Raw genomic sequence first — 21994 nt, forward strand, 5'->3', positions numbered from 1 at the left:
TAAATTTGGTTTAATTGTGCAATATTCAAAAAATAATTGAGAGCCCCTTGCGACTTAATCGATTGAAGCTTGAATGGTTTACCAGATAAAGTTAATTTTTTCTTCCCTAATGAATTTATCACTAAAAGTGTGGAAGCCTCTATAATCATCTTGCCGATGAAAATGTGTGAGTGTTCATCATAACTGGATATATATTATAGTTCTCGAGATGCAATACACTCACTCATTTTCACTTATCCGCGCTTCATGAACCACATGACCTTGTTCCTACAAGCAACAATATTTCCTAAGCAAAACTTTAAGCATGGGAAAGTTGATGAGTCCAAATTTACTTTATATTTTATTTGGATGCCGATAACTGTCATACGTGTGGTATATTTGACATGCACCCACACACCGTGTGTGGTGTGAGTAGGAGGCAGCCCACTAGGGCTGTGTGTGGGCAGACATTAGAATTGCCCACACGTGTGGGCGCGGCTACTTCGTGCCACACGTTCAATAAATACTACTCATCTCCACCTCGCGTGTGTGGCACGAAGCAAAAATGCCTACACGTCTTGACGCAACTACGTTAGGTATCCCGCGGGATGACCATTTAGTTGCCATCCTGGTTGGCAGATGTAGTTATCCGGGATGGCAAGTGTAGTTGTAAAAGCATGGCAACTCTATCTGTTTTGGTTAACTATAGTTGCCATGTCTAATTTTTTGTAGTTGTCACGTGTAATCAAACCGTAGTTGCCGTGTGTGATTAACTACTTGCCATATATAGTCAAACAGTAGTTGCCATGTGTGTTTATCTAGTTGCCATGTGTGATCCAATCATAGTTGCCATGTATTGTTAATCACGGTTGCCATGTGTGTTTATCTGGTTGCCACCTACGCGCAACTGCAGTTGCCGTCTAGCAAAGAATCACAGTTGTCATGTGTGTTTACCTAATTGCCACATTCGCGTAACTGCAGTTGCCATCCACAACGTAGGAGTGTCATGTGGGCGAAAAGCAGTTCGCCCACACGCGCATGATCTAGGTGGTGGCTGTGTGGCTAGAAACTAGTTCGTCCACATAGCGCAGCTGGCAAACAGCGTGGTGCGGGCGTGTGGACAAACTCTTCAACGCCCACACACCAGCCCCGTTCTACGTGACACATCAAATCCATCTTTTCGTGTCAAGATTCGTATAAAAGACAGTGAACAACGATCCAGACGTGTGGGCGAGTTGGGGAACGCCCACACGTGTGGGCGTTAGTATTTCCGTTTTATTTCTTGTTATGTATAATAATCATGGAGTTTTCGGATTTTATCGCGTTCACACGCCTTCTTTTTGTCTTATTCACCTAGGATCTTTGCATATAATAATCATGCTGGTTTGTTCAACTCTCCAAGATAGCATAAACTCAAGCCATGACACTGCACTGCAAATCTCGTGCCACCGTTGCCTCATGACGATCAGCAGCGGTGCATGACCGCAAGACCGCTGCGCCATCGATGGCCCCGTTGCTCGGTTCGCCGCTGCCGATTTTCTTCTCCTCGTCGTCTTCCGCGGTTTCCGTGGCAACGAGGTCCCTTCCCTTGCCCCAGAGCACCGTGTACAGCCCCACCACTATGAACACGGCGCCGATAACGCTGGTTGAAGGAAAACAAACCAAAACATATAGGAGTATATATGAGCAATCAGTATCCGGGATCACCAAATTGTGCAAGAATAAACGCATGCATCGATCGATGGATCGTGAGTACCTGCCGACGCGTATCTTCTCGCCGAGGATGCCCCACCCGACGACAGCGACGATGATGAGCATCATGGGGCTGAACATGGACACGAACACCGGCCCGCGCACCTGGATGCACCACGACATCACCGCGATCACAATCCCTGACGCCACCACCCCCTGCATATATACATATATTTATGTACATGTTCAGTTCCAGTTCCACCACAGCACACTGAAGAAAATAAATAAATAATTCACATCGTGTCTAATGATCTGGACATGGTGAGAATGTGATCTTACCGCGTAGAGCGAGCCTATGAGCCTGATATCGAACCCGAGCGCCCACGCCGAGAGCCTGTGCTCCGCGGCCACCGCAATGACGCCGCTCTGGACGCTGGCCATTGCCGCCATCAGCACCGTCGTCGTGTACGGAGACGAGAAGGTGTTGGACATCTTCTTCTGCACGCCGACGCCATGCAAAACGATTACTTCAATTTGTACACGCGAAACTGCAAATTTTCCTCTCACGTACACGGTACATATCATTATGTGTACCTATACCTGAATAATGAACCAGACTGCCCAGGCAACGTTGGAGGCGATGACTAGAGTCGCCCCGAGGACGGCGGCGTGTCCGCCGGCGTGGGCCGCCGCCTCGGCAGTCATGGTGCGCTGCACGTACGGCCAGTGGATCGGGGAATCCAGGGTCCTGACGAGGGGCCCCCTATAGAAGGTCATTAGCATGGAGCCGACCACGCAGAGGGCCGTGCCGGCCACCTTGGCCTTCCCGGCGAAAGCCGCAACGGGCTCCATCTTGAGGGTGGCCGCGAGCGCGAAGGTCACCGCAGGGAGCGTGTTGTTCAGCGCGGACGCCACGGTCGGGCGGCTGTACTTGAGGCCCACGAAATAGAACACCTGGTTCATCGTCGCACTGCCACATACCCACCAAAGTGTGTACGAATAATCAGATTCAGACTATTATTGTCAGTTAGCTTGTGATGGTATTGCTTACACACAACATTTACCCAAATTTACATTGGAAGACAACCATATCTATGGCTACTAGCAAAGAGTATTTTGTCCTATATGTAGACTGCGTCCTTTGTATATCTTTTTTTGCGGTGAAAAAACTTTAACATTCTTAATAATATTTGGAAAATAATACCATGGCATCACATAACAATTTTAACATAGGAAAAATTCCAACTTTTGAATCAAGAATTCATAGGCATGGATGCATAAATGTTAGAAATTTGGTAGTCCCTCCAGTCCAAATTAATTGGTGCGTCAATTAATTTTGATTGGAGAGAGTACTTGGTTTTTATAACTGGATTCAGAAGGCAAGGTTTCACAAATATCACAGTCTTTGGACTAAAATACTGAGCTTTGCTTAACTTCCCTAAAAGAAGTGTGTCTCATTCATTCAATCAGGACTAAAATGTATTTATTCAAAATAAACTAATAATGGTTGGAGGAAAATGTTTTGCTTGCAATTTATTTAAAATAAAATGTAAAAGCAAATTTAAATTTAGTAAGCCATTTTGGTAAGGTAGCATATTTATATATCAGTTCAGAGAGCAAATGACTCTCAATCAGGTGCAAAGGGAAAAAAGATCATACCCAACAACGGAGCATATGAAAATTTGTAATAGTGTCTTCTTGCTAATTGAGGCCCAAGTTTTTCTGCATCCACAATCATATGAAATCATATTGCGTAAGAACAATGAGGAAATTAATTCATTGATGATAGATATGGATGGGCCACTCATGTAGGAAGGATATATTCACTCAAAGTTGAATGCATACTACTAGTAGGTATTCACATAAGTACTCCTTCTCCAAACTAAATGTACCAATAAGTAGGAAATATATATGATCTCAAAGATGTGGTACTACTCCGTACCATTGGATTAGCATTCCATAAACGTTTCCAACGATATTTTTTTTATGAACATAACACACGTTCTTGGACCAGAGGTAGTATTGTCTACACATGCAGTACATCAAATTAATTGAAACAACTCAACAATATTAAATACAGGATTTTCTTAAGCAAATTACTTAACCAGAAAGACATCACATAGTAAATCCATGGCCCCAAAAAAATGTGAAGAACCCGCCGGTAGCTGGGTACATTACATCTTAGATCAAGAAGTCATCTGAAAACAAGAAACTTCCTTTTATGAAACGTGGACTCATCTCCTTCTAAATAAAACGCAGATTTGCATAACGCCTTGTGCTTTAGTGTGTAACATATATAGCCTGTAGGCCGAATGCAAGGTTAATTGGGATACGGTCTGTAGGCCGAATGAGTATGGTGGTCTTGGGGTGCTTAATACTGGCAAATTTGCACGTGCTCTAAGGCTAAGATGGTCTTGGTATGAGTGGAAGGAACCTCACAGATTATGGGTGGGATTTGGCAATCCTTGCACGGATGATGATCTCAACTTCTTCTATGCCTCCACTACCATCACCGTGGGGAAAGGAGCCAAAACGCCTTTTTGGACTCCCCTTGGCTTTTCGGACGTAAGCCCAAAGACATTGCACAGCTAATCTATGAGGCCTCGAGAAGAAAGAATTGGAAGGTGAGGGAGGCTCTCAAGTGCAATGCTGGGATCTTCAAAATCAACTAAGTACAACATTGTTGTCTTCATCGAACACATTCGAGAATTTTGATGAACAGCTTGACGACGATATCTTTTGGAAGCACTCGAATGACGGGATTTACACAGCGGCCACCGCATATATGGCCCAGTTCCTGGGGCTAACTCTTTCCCATATGGACCGCATGGTTTGAAAGGCTTGGGCTCCCCCAAGGTCAACTTTTTTTTCTTGGTTGGCTATTCAAGATAGTATTTGGACCGCCGATCGCTTGCAGATACGGGGCTGGAAAAATTGTGGGCTCTGCCCTCTTTGCTCAAGAGAGCAAGAATCGGGTGCACACCTCTTCTTCAAATGCCGCTACAAGCTCTGGCTATGGAGGACTATCATTGAAAAACTTGGCCTTGCTCACATGGACACCACCATTTGGCACCTTGACGATTCCGTCCGCGAATGGTTGGACAAGAGAACCGACAACCACATCCCCAACCGGAGCGCTATGATCTCCCTCACTATGCTTGTCTCCTAGACCATTTGGAACGAGCGAAATGCAAGGGTGTTCCGTCACAAGAGCACGCCGCCGCCTATCCTACTTAGCAACATCTTGGAGGAAGCAAAGCTTTGAATCACTGCCGGTGCTAAAAGACTAGGGATCATTTTTTTTTCCACGAGTAATTGCCATGCCGTGTATGCGGGTGCTTTTGTAAAACTCTAAACTCTGCTCCTCCCTTATTTAATACAAGAGGCAAATCTTTTGCCTCCGTTTGAAAAAAACATATATAGCCATCAAGAAATCAGAAATGTTTATAGAAGAAAAAATTAAATCATACCGTTCGAAAAAGAAAGCAAAGGGAGCAAGGAAGACAGCCCCAAGAAGATTTCGGTAGGTGATGAGCACGTAAGGGCTCATGCCGGACGCCATGGTGAGCTTTGACAACACATTCAGACCAGCAAGACCCAGTTGCACCAGGATCATACCAACGACAGGCAAATAATTGCCAACACTCCCCATATCTAGCTATCCAGTACGAACGTACCCCCTCGATCTGCAGCCCTGTGCTTAAAGGTATTGGTATTCTTGAGATAAAGAGAGGGGTGCAGGGGTACGATTGAGGACTCAGGAGAAGCCGTGTAATGTGGCATATATAGAGGTCGGTAGGGAGCATAGCTAGTGGTACTACACCTGTGTATTTTCAACATGGAAGTATTCTTAATTCACGCTGAAATCATGCAGCTATCCTGCAGATATCGTACATATCTGCCGGGGTAAAGCGTCCTTGTTCATTAGGTGCTTCGTTTACCGGCTCATCCATTGGTGTGGAGTGTGAACTTCTTCCACAAACCGCTGCATGTATCCTGGTACCGTTGCTACTGCTGATTAATGGAATAAAAAAGGAAGGAAAATAGCAAGAGAGTGCACTAGGAAAGTAGATAAGCACTAGCTGTCCTTTTCTTTTCCGTGCCGCGAGCTGTGTCATCCTGCTAAGTGCTATAACTATCATGCAAGGTCAACTAGACATGACACGATATACTCCCTCCGTTTCTAAGTATGAGTTTATTTAGAGATTTCAATGCCGATTATATACGAAGCAAAATAAGTGAATCTATATTTTAAAATATGTCTACATACATGAATTTTTTTAAAAAATATTATTTTTTATAAAAAAAATCGATAATGTATGACGTAGTTCGTAAATTACAATTATATAACCCGTCCCTCTTATGTATCCTTCTTCGGTCTTACTTAGGCCGAAGAGCTGTTTTCGATGTACTTTGGGCTCAAGAACACACGGCCTGGCCCGAAGATCTGTCTTCGGTGCGCAGTCGGCCGAACCGCCGAAGAGATGAACTTCGAGCGCTAGCTGGCTTGCTGTCATATGCATGCAACAGCCTTTGTTCCTGGACAATGACTCGATGGAATTGACAATCTACGTATGCATGTGCATGTACTATCTACGCATATACTAGAACTGGTGCAGGATTGTTTTGCCAATTATACGTGCAAGTGCATGGTCGGTAGTAGTAGTGTGTGTTACAGCAACTCCAACCGTCTGACTCAAATCGTGTCCGCCTTAATATTTTGTCAAACATGTGGCATGCAGTGGTGCACGCAGCGGCTGGGCGCAGGGAGGCGAGGCCGATGGCTACAGCAGCATAGGCCGGGCGCGGGCGCGAGGTGAGGCCAGCGGTCGAACTCGAACCCCACGCCGGGGAGATGAGGCAGAGCGAGCGCGGCGAGCATGATGGCATGGCCTGCTGTGTGTGGGCGCGCAGCGGCCAGGCACAGGGGAGGCGAGGCCGAGGCTGACACGTTCGCCTCTTCGGAGCCATTCGACACCCATCCACCTTTTTATTTATTTATTTTTTCTCTCCCTGTTGCACACGTTGCCGTTGTCGCCCCGTAGCAGCCGCACCATCGCCCCATCCCCTCGGCGAGACTCCTTAGGCGCCACCGCTGCTCAAGGTTGTGGTCGCACTGGCTAGGCCGCAGGCCCTGCCGCCCAAGGAGTTGGAGCTCCTGCCGTGCGTCGAATGGAGTGGACAGTGCGGACGAAGAGGACACAAAAAATGTTCATTTTGTGTCCGCATCCAATTCAAATGTGTCTCAAATTTACACTAAAATTGGGTTTGAGCGGACACAAACCGGATAAAAGATAGAAATTCGTCGCTACATTGGGCAATACGTTCAAATTTATGATTGATCAATCAATCAAAAAAATAAGAATAGGTCACCACATTGTCCTTATTGAAATATCTAAAAAAACTTATATTTAGAAATGAAGGGAGTAGTGTTTACAGAGTAAACGATACGAGTATCAGATCAAATATTGTATCATATTGAAGGAGGTGTCACTATACATCGTATAAATAATAAAGGACTTGACATCTAAGGCCCATCTAGAGTCCCACATCATCATTGAAAGGTCCGTCGACTACAGGCGCATTCAGATGCGCACCACAGGAAATCCACTCGGATACACCGACGATAGTCGGACTTCTTCCCTCCAGTCGGCTCAGCCATCATCACGCACATAGAGGAAGCATGGAGATGACGTGGGAGCTGCAATGGTCGAGTAGCTTTATACTAGACTTCAAGTGTAGTTATAGATGCCGTTACCTGTAACTGTCGTAGTTACATGGTAATAATGAGGCCGGGGCGCACTCTATATAAGTCTCCTTTCAGCTCCATGGCAAGGGTTCAACATCCATTGTAATCATACACCCCAAGAGAAAACACAAACCTTCGGACACGAGACGTAGTGTTGTTACCTCTCCGACAGGGGCTGAGCTCGTAAAATTCAAGTGATACATTTGCGCCGTAGGTAGGCTCCGCCTCTTGTTCGTACCCGTAATACTTATTGTCAGATTCGTTGCCTCGACAGTTGACGTCCATGGTGGGGCAATGTCGTCTATCGATCCATGCTGGAGCCGGTTTGTATCCATTCTTACATAATTTCCTATTTTTGATGCGTCTTGCCTTTGCCAAGAACAGTGTCGTCTTTGGCCTTGTATGCGAACACCGTCGCCGCTCTTCCACGCATGGTCGACGCACTCGCTAGCCCAGCGCTTCGCTCCCTCGCCGTGTGACGCGCTCTCCGGCCCAGCGCCCCACTCGCTTGCCGCCACTGGCTAACATCGCCGGCAGCACACGCTACCTTATCACCTGCATCTCTTCCATCTTTGTCGTCTACATCGAAGAATACGTAGCCCACTAAAGCTGGCCATAGTGAGGTAACATAAATAATATCATGCACTTCGGACTTGTAAATATGCTTATGTGATAGACAGTTAAAGAATAGAGAGAGGGTTATAGTAGCATACTACCTCCTCCGGCCCAGCGCCCCGCTCGCTTGCCGGCCTCGCGCGCTTCCCATATTATAATAAATGTTACGCTACTATATGTCATGCATGGCTATAAATAAGACCATCTATGATATTAATTTATAATACTTCCTTCGTTTTATTTACTTTGCATATTAGAGTTGACAGAAGTCAAACTTCTTAAAATTTGATCAAGTTTATATAAATGAATATAAATTGATATCATAACAAATTTATATGATGTGAAAGTACATTCAATAATGATGAAAGTACATTCAATAATGAATCTAATGATCTTGAATTGTTATTGGATATGTTAATATTTTTGTCTATAAATTTAGTCAAAATTTACAAAGCTTGATTTTGACCAAAGCTAATATGCGGAGTAAATAAAAACGGAGAGAGTATTATGCACTATAAATATAGTATCATATACATGATACCAGTATATGATACTCCCTACTATAACCAGCCTAACCCAAGCCCGTGGCATGGGCCAGTTACCATTTCATGAAGGTAATTTATCGTCTCATTAAGACGCCAATTAGTGAGGATTGACGAAATAGGGTTTCCCTCCGCTTTATACTATAAAGCCTGGACCAAAGCACACATGTAGCAACAAGGTTCAACGCACACACACACCAGAGTACAACAAGCACACCAGAAGTCTAGCTGGGGGAGCAACACAATAATCCCCAAATAAGAAGCCAAAAGACAGCTACACTAATCCGGCTTCGGGGGCGAGGGGGGAGCGGCGGTGCAGACAAGTGGGCGGCGATGGACCAGAGCGAAGTGATGGCCCTATCGATGAAGACCCGATCCTGGCACCGACTAAGCGGCCGCCATAGCTGTAGAAAACCATAGAGTTTGTATACTGCATGAGTCGCACGAAGAGGAATAACATGATCAACCACAAGCTTATTATGGATATTCCAAAGTGTCCAAAGAAGGGCACCAATAGCCACCCAAAGGGCCGGCCGCCCAGCCGCATGGATGGGCTCAAGCACCTCCCTAAACATATCAGGGAGGTTGGTATGGCACCATCTGCCACCTGCAACCTCCCAAAAGCAACCCCAGAGGAATCTCGCCACCGGGCATACGAAGAATATGTGGTTAGAGTCCTCCGGGGTCAAGCATAAAGGACACATCCCGTCGGAGGGACCGTTACGCTTCAGCACCTCCGTACTGGAGGGGACTCGTCCGCGCACTAATTGCCACAGGAAGATCCTAATCTTCAACGACAGCTTAATCTCCCAAAGGAGGTTCAGTTCTATCGGTCCCGGAGTTGGCATAATCGCGTGGTCCTATGCTCCCACTTCATCCTACGGCTGTCTTTTTTTCTTTTTTTCTTTCTAATCTAATCACCCCCCTGATTTTAAAGGGATGGGGCCGAGCCTTATTTTGTTCCAATCAAATCAAGCCACGTATGCGGGAGCACGGATGGGCGTACACGCAGGGAGCAAGCAAGTCTCATCCATCGCCCGGCTCTTTGCGCAAACGCTAGGGGTTGGCCCGCAGGTATTTAGCTCGAATAATGTCGAGCCATAGGTGAGGATTTCCATCGCTAGTTACCTAATTTATTCTGAGACTACCCGCAGTGGGAGTAACATAGGTGGTAACATTATATTTATCTAGGCAAAATAGATGATGTGACATGTAATTAATGAAGAAAGAGAGATATGTGATAACATATCTAGTTACTGTAACATCACACGTATCAAGAAAAGATGAGTACATAACCTAATGAATAAAGTGATACATGACACAACACATATGTTACTACCCACCATGGAGGTAATAATATAGACTAGTAACATATGCATGTTACTACTCTAAGTTACCATCCACTGTGACTAGTCTGAGGGGGCCAGTTACCTAATCACTGCGGCCAATTAGCGAGGATTTGCAGTGCCAGTTACCTAATCACTGCGGCCAATTAGTGGACATCGCGCAGGACTCCGGCTTGTCATTTTCCTCCGCGCGGGGAGACCGGAAGAGCCCTCCGTGCGTGCGCGATCTCTTCCCATGCCCCACGATGCGTAATAATTAGTTAGTGCGCCCATACCAGAAAGTGAGGCCACATATGCACGATCTCTTCGCATGCTCCAACCGAGCCGACTGATGCATGCATCCATAGCTCCCGTATGGTAGTGCATGCATGCACTCAATTGGCAAGTAGCATCAGGGCAAAGGCATTTTGGCCTGGCGGAACACATTCGCGGCTGTACTGGCTAACTTGCAGGGTCACTCGATGGATCTTTCAATTAGACGCGAGTAAAGCACAGTGCGGGTGCTCGGCGGCTCCTCCCTCTAGCGCCGAGCGGTTCCTACCCCAGCGCCGACCAGCTCCTCCCTCCGGCGTTGAGCGGCTCAGCCCTCCATCATCGGTGCTCAGTGGACGGATTTGGGAGAACGGCCCCTGGTTACTCGGGAGAGTTCACCCGGCTGCATTGTCCACTCAGACTGAACGTTCAGGCACTCGGCTGCCCCTTCCGTGGCCACTCAGGTTGGACACGTTCGTGCACATGAGTAACACAATGACATGCAGGGACTTGGCCGCCCCGTGCGCCATTACTTGGTTGGGCACATCTTCGACTACATGCTTAACTCGGCCGCCCCGCATGCCGCCATTTGGTTGGACACCTCTACACCATGTGCCCACTCGTGCACGGGACTTGGTCGCTCGTGCGTCATTGGACAGCTAAGTTATTCTTCACGCACTGCATTCTATTATATAGTTATTTTCGTGTTCCCGAGCGTCCCGTAATTCACACACGACGTTCACTAAGAGGCCACGTCACCGAGTGTATCTCTACGCTTGGTTGTTTATTTTCATGTACTTGCGTAGTATTGATTATTTGACTTATGAGTCCAACTTGGATTTTAGCTTAGTCACTCATGCCATGCTTATGAACACCATGTGTTCTCTTTAAACCTCAAATGGTTTACATCTGTCGAAATAGGGTTTCCCCCGCTTTGTATTACAAAGCAACCGTCACCGATACAACCAAGGAAACCACGCTGGGGCAGACAGTACAATCATGCCTAAAAGAAAACAAGAGAAAATAAGAGAAAGAAATGCGAGCAACACCGGCTCAACGAAAGTTGTAGCATCCTGCAACCGCTGCCCCCATCGAAGAATTCCGCCACACTCCAATGCCATCGAATCGCCGAGTACCAAGCAGCACCTTCAAGTAGGACCGCGACGACGACGACGCTGGTGCCCCGATGAGTCCTAGGATTTCTCTCGCTACGCGGAGGGGAGTGAGGGAGAAGTATACCCGACGCCCTTCAAGAAGAGTGGCGGCGCCCACAGGCGCCACCGTGTCGTAGTCGGCCAGGACCGACAGAGATTTCTCCCTACCTCTCACACCCATCACCCAGTACCAATTGTTGGCTCCACCCTGCCTACCGCCCACCAACATGCGCCACCACAGCCACGAGGACACCACCGTCGTCTCACCACGACATCCGTCGCAAGGCCGGCCAGGCCGAACAAAACCACCGTTGACAGGGGCTGGCAGTACCGCGGCCACGTGGGAGGGGACAACCTCCACCGGCTCAGGCGGTAGCAGACCGGACGCAGAGCAGGAGCACGCCGGGCCAACTGCCCAGCCAGGCCAAGATCGGGCCCGCTAAGCTCCCGCCGCCACACTGCAGCAGACGCGGCGCAATAGCCGCCGCCCCCGTCTCTTGTGGCTCGCCAGCCCAGCCGGAGGCAACTCGCCGGAGGTCAAGCCGGCCCGCCCCGACCCAGATCGGGCCCAAAGGGGCCTAGATCTGGGCCTGCAAGGCGCCGCCGGTCAAGCTCCGCCGCCAGCCACCACCGCCGCCAAGGGGCCTGATACGTCTCCAACGTATCTATATTTTTTGATTGTTCCATGCTATTATATTATCTGTTTTGGATATTTATGGGCTTTATTATACACTTTTATATCATTTTTGAACCTATTAACCCAGAGCCCAGTGCCAGTTTCTGTTTTTACCTTGTTTTAGAATATCGCAGAAAAGGAAAACCAAACGGAGTCCAATTGACCTGAAACTTCACGGAACTTATTTTTGGATCAGAAGAAGCCCAGAAGACTTGGAGTACACGTCAGGGGATCTACGAGGAGGCCATGAGGCAGGGGGCGCGCCCACCCCCCTGGGCGCGTCCTCCACCCTCGTGGTCCCCTCGTGGCCCCCCTAACGTACTTCTTCCGCCTATATATCTCCATATACCCTAAAAACATCCGGGAGCACAATAGATCGGGAGTTCCGCCGCCAGAAGCCTCCGTAGCCACCGAAAGCCAATCTAGACCCGTTCCGGCACCCTGTCGGAGGGGGCAATCTGTCGGAGTAAATAGCCATGGGTAGCCTAGCCGGCTTCCCCTGGCCCTTCTGAAAAAGTTACGAGCCCACCCGGCTCTCAAGAATCCAAGACATGGGGCCGCCTTCCCCTTGCTGGCTGCCACCCAGGCCGGCTTTCGGAAGGCGGTCCGACTTTAGCCCTCATGAGAAGGCCGACTCCAAGAAGCCGGCTCCCATAAAGCGGTCGAGACCGTACCCTCAAAGTTTGCACCCACCTAACGGCGGAGCGACGGGGCGTGGCTACAGTGAAGCCTGCCAGCCCCGAATCCCGGAGCACGCCTGGCACAGTGCGCCGTACGGGGTAGGCATGACCCGTCCGGCGCGCACTATTGCCATGTTGACCTTAGCGTCGCCCACGACGGGCCGCCAGCGTGGCCCATGGACGGTGGGCCCCTTCGGGCAGAGAGACGCCCGAAGGCGGCCGCGCCTCCAACCAGTCGGCTCGAGACGGAGCCGGCTCCCCGCAGTCGGCTAGCCGCCTCCCTCGAAGGAGACGCCCTATTAAGGAGACAAGACACGGTGAGGCTACAGCGATCCCCAGACGAGCGGCGGCACTGTAGCCACGCCTACCATGACGAAGCCTACGTCACCAAGATGAAGCCACGGTAACCAGCCGCCGACCAGGTCCTGGGCGGTGGGACCTGCCTATTGCCAAGGAGTTGGCAGCCGGCAGGACCCACCAGCCGGCGGGCCCCAGCAGTCGGCGCAGAAGCCGGCGAGCGCAGTCCCAGACGGCTGGGCCCCGCGCCCAGTCGGATTACCGTTGTACCCCTGGGGGTAGGCCTATATAAACCCCCCAGGGCACCCATGCAAAGGGTTGGACCCCCTTGCTAGTCCTAGACACCACACAAGGAGAAGAAGCAGGCTAGTCGTGCCCTTCTTCCCCCTTCCACCAAACAGCTCAAGGAGCGTTGTGTAGCTACTTGAATCATCTAGTGAACATGCGGAGACCCCGCAGAGCAGCAGTAGGGGTGTTATCTCCACGGAGAGCCCCGAAGCTGGGTAAGATCCGCCGGCGTGCATGTCTTCGCCTTATCCCGTTTCCAGGCACCGGCGATGTCTTACTGGATCCCACAATGATAAGCCACCCGTTGGCATATGCCGCACCTACCACCCGACATTTGGCGCCCACCGTGGGGCCAGGTGCACCGTCGTCCAGAGACCTGTTCTGGACGGAACCTTATTCCTCCCCCACGAGCGTAGCCAGCCCGGCACGCCCGATGGCGCTTGCCACGACGCGCTGCAAGGCGTCACCAGCATCTGCGCGGCGAGCGGCCTCGCCGATCTCCTCGACGAAACTCTCATCTCTGACGAGCTCGCCTCCGATGCGGGCACCGACCACCTCGCCAACCTTCTCGGCCAGCTCCATGTCTCCAGCGAGCCCGCTGCGGACCTGGAGTCGGTTGGCTCCACCGACCCGATGCCTGTCGACTCCGACACGGCCTCCTACGACACCTTCCCCACCAACGTCACGATCTACAACGACCCGCTTCCTCGAGCCGACGGCTGCGGTGCTGTCAGCACCGAAGTGATGGTTGTCGGCCACGGCGGCCCGGCCGACGAGAGCGCCCGCGACGCCTCGCACACGGCGGCCCACGACTTGTCCGCTCCCCTCCCGGCTAATGCCGACGACAAGCACTGGAGGCACGCCGCCTCGCCCTCCTCGCAGAGGGCCGAAGGCTGGCTTCCGTAAGACGCCTCACTGAGGCCTATCAACGCGAAGCTGACCGCGCCGCCTTCGGCACGTCGGCCACGGGGCGGGCCAAGCCGGGCCGGCCTTGTCAAGCAACGCGGTGCCGTCATCGCCGACACGCTGGGAGTCGACCGCCCGGTCTATGCCACTCCGCTCGAGAACTTGCGTGCCGCCCAGGCGGCCGTAGACGAGCTGGACGGCCTGGAGGCCGAAGACCTCCCCCACATGACCCGGCGCATCCAGCAATTGATTGACGCAGCCGCGCAGCGACACGAAGCCGACGCCCGCGCGGAAAGCCCTCCCCCGCACCGAGAACACGGCGCGACGTCCCGGACGCCGACTACGAGCAACACCCGCGCGCGATGCGAGAAGGAGCCGGCTGCGAGCCGCAGCCGGACCCGGATCTCCATCGAGCGAGACGCGGACGGTCATCCCCGAGCCATGGAATGGCGGGGCGACCCGCCTCCGCCTCCGCCCCGTGGAGAGAGATATCCCGCCCCGCCGCCAGTGGCGCACCCGACTCTCAGCGGCCGGCTAGGCTGCCGCGAAGGAATCGGCGAGAACGACGCCCGCCATCGGATCGACCGCCTGGCGCGATCCCTGGCGTTGGAAGAAGAAGACGATGTCGGCCCGCCTTGTTTCGGCCCCCGCATCCGCGACGAGCCCTTTCCCAAAGGGTTCTCGCTCCCAAGAGACACGCCCAAGTACAACGGCTCCGTGAAGCCGGAAGATTGGTTGATCGACTACTCCACGGCGGTTAGCATAGCTAACGGCAACCGGCGCGTTGCCGTGAAGTACGTGCCCCTCATGCTGCAAGGCACGGCGCGGACCTAGCTCAACAGCCTCAAGCCGCGTAGCATCAACAGCTGGCTAGATTTCACAGAAACCTTCATCCGCAACTTCACCGGCACCTACAAGCGGGCTCCCAAGCCCGGACAGCTCTCCTTGTGCGTACAAGGCCCCGCCGAGTCCACTCGCGATTACCTCACGCGTTGGGCCGAGCTCCGCAACTCCTGTGAAGGGGTGCACGAGGTGCAAGCCATAGAATACTTCACAGCCGGATGCCGAGAAGGCACCCTCCTCAAGCACAAGCTCCTCTGTGACGAGCCGGCTACCCTCGACGAGCTTCTGGACATAGCGGACAAGTACGCTACCGCCGACTCCTCGATGAAGACCGAGCTTCAGGTAGATGCGTCCGGAAAGGTACTCAACCCGGCGCCCAAGACGCCGGCTGGGGATTCCGGCCGGCTCCCCCATTCGAACGACCACAAGCGCAAGGGCCCCGCGCCGCCTCCCGCCAGTCGGCAGATGGCCACAGTCAAAGACGCGCCGCCTGAAGAGCGACCGGCGCCCAAGAAGCCCAAGGGCGGCAGGCCGGCTTGGCAGCCCGCCTTCTCCTACGAGCAAACTCTCGACGCCCCTTGCAAGTTCCACAGTGGCGCGAAGCCGTCCAACCATACGACCCGGAAGTGCCATTGGCTCACCCGAATCTCTAAAGGTGAAGGGCTCGTGCCGCCTCCGCCTGCCGGCCCGCCGCCTCCGCCTCCGCCTCCGGCCGCTCGGCCCGCAGTCGGAGCCGTGCATGACGAGTTCCCTGACGAGCAAGCAACCTACATCGTCTTTACAAGCCAGCCCGAAGACCGGCGCAGCAAACACCAAGAGCGCCAGGAAGTTAGCGTGGTCGCTGCCAACCCTGCCGGACACATGCATTGGTCAGAAAAGCCCATCAGCTGGAGCCGGGCCGACCATCCGGAGGTGATGCCGTCTCCCGGCTCCTATGCTTTGGTCCTGGAAGCCACCCTTGCAATGGACAGACGCGCCGCCCGCTTCTCCCGTGTGTTGATAGACGGCAGGAGCAGCATCAACATCCTGTATCGTGATACCCTGGAAAAGCTAAGCGTGAAGACGAAGCAGCTCACGCCTACTCGGACAGTGTTTCATGGCATCGTACCCGGCCTGTCCTGCGCCCCCATTGGCAAAATCAAGATTGATGTACTTTTTGGGGACAAGGAGCATTTCTGCCGGAAAGCGATCTGGTTTGAACTGGTGGACCTGGAGAGCCCTTACCATGCATTGCTTGGCCGACCTGCCTTGGCCAAATTCATGGCAGTTCCCCACTATGCATACCTCAAGATGAAGATACCAAGCACCAAAGGCGTCATCACCATAGCCGGCGATTACAAGAAGTCCTCTGAGTGCGTAGCAGCCAGCAGCCGGCTAGCCGAGTCCCTTGTGATTGCCGAAGAGAAGAAGATGTTGGACCGAGTCGTGGCCATAGCCGGCAAACAGTCGGCCGTGTCCCCCGACCCCAAGGAGCATGATACTCAAGGATCTTTCCAGTCGGCCAAGGAGACGAAGAAGATACCTCTTGACCCTGAGCATCCAGAGAGGTTTGCCGTCATCGGGGCAAACCTGAACAGCAAATAGGAAGGCGAGCTCGCCGATTTCCTCCGTGAGAATCGGGACATCTTTGCATGGTCCCCCAAGGACATGCCGGGTGTTCCGAGGAAATTCGCCGAGCACAAACTACACGTTCGAGAAGACGCAAAGCCAGTCAGACAACCCCTTCGCCGACTGTCGGAGGAGAAACGCAGGATTGTAGGGGAGGAGATAGCCCGGCTTTTGGCAGCCGGCTTCATTATGGAAGTTTTCTTTCCAGAATGGCTCGCCAACCCGGTCCTTGTGCTAAAGAAGAACAACAAGTGGCGCATGTGTATAGACTACACGAGCCTCAACAAGGCCTGCCCCAAAGATCCTTTTGCCCTGCCAAGGATTGACCAAGTGATAGACTCCACAGCCGGATGCGAGCTGTTGAGTTTCTTGGATGCTTACTCCGGATATCATCAGATAAAGCTAGATCCGGACGACCGCGTGAAGACCGCCTTCATCATGCCATTTGGGGCCTTCTGCTACCTGACTATGACATTCGGCTTGAGAAATGCCGGTGCCACTTTTCAGCGTTGCATGCAGAAGTGCCTCCTCAAGCAGCTCGGCAGAAACGCTCACGTTTACGTGGATGACATCATGGTGAAGACGGAGAAGCACGGCACCTTGCTGGGAGACCTCAAGGAAACGTTTGAGAACTTACGCCGGTTCCAAATCAAGCTCAACCCCGAGAAATGCGTGTTCGGAGTGCCAGCCGGCCAGCTCCTAGGCTTCCTGGTCTCCGAATGCGGCATCTAATGCAACCCGGTGAAGATCAAGGCCATCGAGAGAATGGCGATCCCCACCAAGCTTCGAGACATTCAGAAGTTTACCGGGTGCTTAGCCTCCTTGAACCGCTTCATCAGCCGGCTCGGAGAGAAAGCTCTCCCCCTCTACCGCCTCATGAAGAAGAGCACTCACTTCGAGTGGAACGACCAGGCCAACCAAGCTTTTCACGAGCTGAAGAAGATGCTGGCCACGCCGCCTGTCCTCGCGGCGCCGACTGAGAAAGAGCCCATGCTCCTCTACATCGCCGCAACCAGCCGGGTGGTCAGCACCGTCATCATAGTCTAGCGTCCAGAAGAAGGTCGAGCCCAGCCGGTCCAGAGGCCGGTGTATTATTTGAGTGAGGTGTTGTCCGCCTCAAAGCAGAACTACCCGCACTACCAGAAGATGTGTTACGGCGTGTACTTCACCGCCAAGAAGCTGAAGCCCTACTTTCAAGAGCATCCCGTCACGGTCGTATGCACTGCCCCGCTAGCCGAGATCATAGGCAGCCGGGACACATCCGGCCGGGTGGCGAAATGGGCCATCGAGCTGGCCCCCTACACGATCTTCTACCAGCCCCGCACTGCCATCAAGTCCCAAGCACTGGCCGACTTCCTCGTCGACTGGGCCGAGACCCAGTACCTGCCGCCGGCTCCCGACTCCACCCATTGGCGCATGCACTTCGACGGGTCCAAGATGCGCACCGGCTTGGGAGCCGGCGTCGTCCTTACCTCTCCGAAAGGTGACAAGCTCAGATACACGCTACAGATCCACTTTGCCGCCTCCAACAATGTGGCCGAGTACGAGGCACTCATACACGGGCTCCGGCTTGCCAAAGAACTTGGCATTCGCCGGATCCTATGTTATGGTGACTCGGACCTGGTGGTCCAACAATCATCCGGCGACTGGGACGCCAATGACGCGAATATGGCAAGCTACCGCTTCCTGGTCCAACAACTCAGCGGATACTTTGAAGGATGCAAGTTCCTCCACGTACCGCGAGCCGACAACGAGCCAGCCGATGCCCTGGCTCGAATAGGCTCCACTCGGCAAGCAATTCCAACCGGCGTCGCTCTCCAACGCCTCCTCAAGCTGTCCATCAAGCCGTCTCTAGAGTCCGATTCCATCTTCGTGTCGCCTGACCCCGATGCGGCCGGGTCCGGCTCGAAGAACCAAGTAGGCGACCCCAAGACCCCCGTAGCCGGCCCGGTGACTTCGGCGGCCGGCTCGGGGACTCCGGCGGCCGGCTCGGGGACTTCGGTAGCCGGCTCGGGGACTGCACCAGCACAACATCCGGCTGCCGACTCCAGCACCTCACCGCCCAGCCCGCCCACCCTGGTGGCAGTAGCCACATTGGCAGTAGAAGAAGTCGCGGCTCCATCATGGGCTCAGTCCATCCTCAACTTCCTAGTAAACCAAGACCTGCCGGCTAACGAAACAGAAGCAAGACAAGTCCAACGTCGAGTGGAGCATACACAATCGTCAACAGAGAGCTCGTCAAGCGCAGTGTCACGGTGCGTCAAGCAAGAGAAAGGCATTGCAATCCTCAGAGACATTCACCAAGGAGAATGCGGCCACCATGCGGCCTCAAGATCACTTGTCGCCAAAGCCTTCCGCCATGGTTTCTTCTGGCCGACTGCTTTGGATGATGCCAAAGAATTAGTTAAACATTGCAAGGGGTGCCAACTCTTCAGCTCCAAGCAACACATGCCGGCCTCGGCACTCAAGACCATTCCCCTCACTTGGCCCTTTGCCGTTTGGGGACTGGACATGGTGGGCCCATTCAAGATGGCGCGCGGCGGCATGACGCATTTGCTCGTCGCCGTGGACAAATTCACCAAGTGGATTGAGGCAAAGCCGATCAAGAAGCTGAATGGGCCGACTGCTGTGACATTCATCGCAGACATAACAGCACGGTACGACGTGCCACACAGCATCATCACCGATAATGGCACAAATTTTGCCAAAGGAGCCCTGGCACGTTTCTGCGCAGCCCAAGGCATCCGGCTGGACTTAGCATCCATCGCCCACCCGCAGTCAAATGGCCAGGTCGAGCAAGCTAACGGCCTCATCCTCTCCGGCATCAAGCCCCGACTGGTTGTACCTCTGGAGCGCTCAGCCGGCTGTTGGCTCGATGAGCTGCCGACTGTCCTCTGGAGTCTGCGCACTACACCAAACAAGTCAACCGGCTTCACCCCTTTCTTCCTTGTGTATGGTGCCGAGGCGGTCATCCCAACTGACATCAAATTCGACTCGCCTCGAGTAACCATGTACATGGAAGCGGAGGCCAAGGAAGCACGAGAAGACGGCGTCGACCTGCTGGAAGAAAGCCGGCTGTTAGCCCTCAGCCGGTCCTCCATCTACCAGCAGGGTTTGCGCCGCTACCACAGCCGAAAGGTCAGGCCAAGATCCTTCCAAGAGGGTGATCTTGTGCTCCGGCTAATCCAGCGAACAGCCGGCCAGCACAAGCTCTCAGCCCCTTGGGAAGGCCCCTTCGTCATCAGCAGAGCTCTAGGCAACGACTCCTACTACCTGATCGATGCACAGAAGCCGAAGGCACGCAAGAGAGACGACTCCGGCAAGGAGTCGGAACGGCCATGGAACGCCAACCTCCTTCGAAGGTTTTACAGTTGAAAGGCAGTATGTATCACGCTAACTTTTGTATTAAATACAAGACAATAGGCCCCCCGAGGAGGGCTCGAGGACTGACATCCCTTATTTATGAATGAAAAGTATCATGCTTATGACCTTGTCGTGTCATTTACTTATTCCGTCCGGCACCGAGTTCGACTAAGTCGGCTCGGGGACTGGCCGACTGGAGTTATGTTAGAAGTCCTACCCGCAGTCAGACAAGTAATGTGCCGGCTCCCAAGCCTTCTCTTGCCAAAAGTCACAGTTCGAAGAACCAGCTGTCCGGCTGGCAAGAGTTAAAGGCAGGAACGGGCGCCCACACGAAAAACGGCTAGGGACTAACGGACTAATATAACAAAAGCCAGTTTTTCTCCCACCGCCGACCGGCTACCAGAGTAGCCGGCCGGCCGGTTTCCATTCACTTCACTTCAATCCAAGAGAGCTCAAGTACTTGCCTCCCCAAAGAGGGAAGGCGGCAAAGGAAAAAGCCTAAGGATAAAAAAGCATACGCGAGTGGAAACCAAACATGCACATGATAATATTTACATAAAAAGACCTCCGAGAGGCCAGCATTCAACATAGTTTGGATACACCCCCAGTGGGTGGAACTGCGAAAACTTAACAAAGATTGTTTAAAGACAACAAAGCAGGAAAGATAAAGACGGCAGGTCAAGCTGGCGGAGCGGCCGACGAGCCAGACTGGTTGGCGGAGACGGTCGTGCCGGCTGAAGGAGCGGCCGGCTGACGAACTTCGGCTTGGTCGCCACCTCCCGCAGAGGGCGCGCTTCCACGCGCCTCGTTGCTAGAGGCGCGGTCGGCCTGAGGTCGGCCGGTTGTTCCACCAGCCGGCTCGACGTCTTCGCTGTCCTCTTCGTCATCCTCGCCTTCGTCGCTGGAGGCAATCTCCTCCGCCGAGTCTTCGCCCACCGTCGGGTTCAGCCCGAACCACTCCTCCGGCTGAGCAACACCGTCATCATCGATTTCGGGTGCGAAAACGCTGATGTCGGTGCACTCGACGATCGTCGAAGCTCGCTGGGCGATAGCCGGCCTCACCTCTTCCAGCTCCGCGTCGGCCTCCATCCGCCAAGTGCGCAGCTGGTCCAGGCTCAGCCCGGGGTACCAAGCCCGAACGAACTCCAACGCCCGCCCGGCTCCGAGGTGGGCCGTCAACACCTTCGAAGCCTCAAAGCGACCAACTGCGACCTCCAACTAGTCGGCAGTTCGGCTTGGGGTGCGGGGGATCGTCTCGCCGGGCCAGAGGGCGGCCAGCACTTGCGCCCCGACACGTTGGAGCCGATGAAGCATCCGATGAGCCGACTGCAACCGCGCCTGGATAGCCAAGAGCTGCTCCTCGAGCGTCCGGTTCGCATCCGGCGCGATGTTGACCCCCGCCTGACGACGTGCCTCGTGATGGGCCTCAATGCTTTGTGCGGCGAAGGCGGAGTAGCCGGGGAAGTAGTCTGCACAAAAAAAACAAGCAATAGCTCAAGATAAGCCAAAAACCCAGGCGGCAAGGGGCAGGGGAGGGCCGAGGAAGGCGGCTTACCATCGATCAAATCCTCGATCCGGCCGAAGTCCTCGTCCAGGGCTCGCCGGGTCTCAGACCAGCTCGCCGCCTCGGTCTCATACTCCGCCTTCAAGGCGGCTTCCCTTTCCTGCGCCGCTTGCAGGGCCGCTTTGTGGCTCTCCTCTTGGTCGGTCAGCTTCTTGGCTAGGCGATCCCGTTCCTGGACCAAGGCGGCGTACTCGGCCTCCTTGGTATGAAGGGCGGCCTTCGCTTCACCGAGCTCCTTCCTCAAGTCGGCGTTGGCCCCTGAAGACAAAGAAAAAGAAAAACCAATAAGGAAAGAGTCGTCAAGAAAGATCCGACCCGACTGCGCAGCAGTCGGCCCGAATCTCGGGGACTACACACAGTGGGTGCGCTGACGCGCCCCCACAGGAGACAGACAAGATCGAGTACTTACTTCGGCTGTCGGCCAGGTCGTCGGTCCTCCG

At 53.2% G+C, this 21994-nt stretch overlaps 1 protein-coding gene across 1 annotated transcript; it reads right to left on the reverse strand.

The window, feature by feature from the left end:
* Positions 1-1370: 1370 nt before the first annotated feature.
* Positions 1371-5356, reverse strand: LOC119327860 (WAT1-related protein At1g09380-like). Its single transcript, XM_037600935.1, has 6 exons — positions 5142-5356; positions 3331-3393; positions 2272-2641; positions 2011-2169; positions 1736-1887; positions 1371-1621 (listed from the first exon to the last, which is right to left on the reverse strand). The coding sequence occupies exons 1-6, from the start codon at positions 5321-5323 to the stop codon at positions 1393-1395; spliced, it is 1155 nt and encodes a 384-aa protein (XP_037456832.1). The 5' UTR covers positions 5324-5356; the 3' UTR covers positions 1371-1392.
* Between the last annotated feature and the right edge of the window lie 16638 nt (positions 5357-21994).

The sequence above is a fragment of the Triticum dicoccoides genome, chromosome 7A, assembly GCF_002162155.2.
Source record: "Triticum dicoccoides isolate Atlit2015 ecotype Zavitan chromosome 7A, WEW_v2.0, whole genome shotgun sequence".
Taxonomy (NCBI): Eukaryota; Viridiplantae; Streptophyta; class Magnoliopsida; order Poales; family Poaceae; genus Triticum; species Triticum dicoccoides.

Coding starts and splice junctions, on each gene's coding strand:
- LOC119327860 (XM_037600935.1), bottom strand. CDS start 5,323: ATGGGGAGTGTTGGCAATTATTTGCCTGTCGTTGGTATGATCCTGGTG. Junction 3,394..5,141: donor TTTGCTTTCTTTTTCGAACG/GTATGATTTAAT, acceptor TTGTGGATGCAG/AAAAACTTGGGCCTCAATTA. Junction 2,170..2,271: donor CAGTCTGGTTCATTATTCAG/GTATAGGTACAC, acceptor GTCGGCGTGCAG/AAGAAGATGTCCAACACCTT.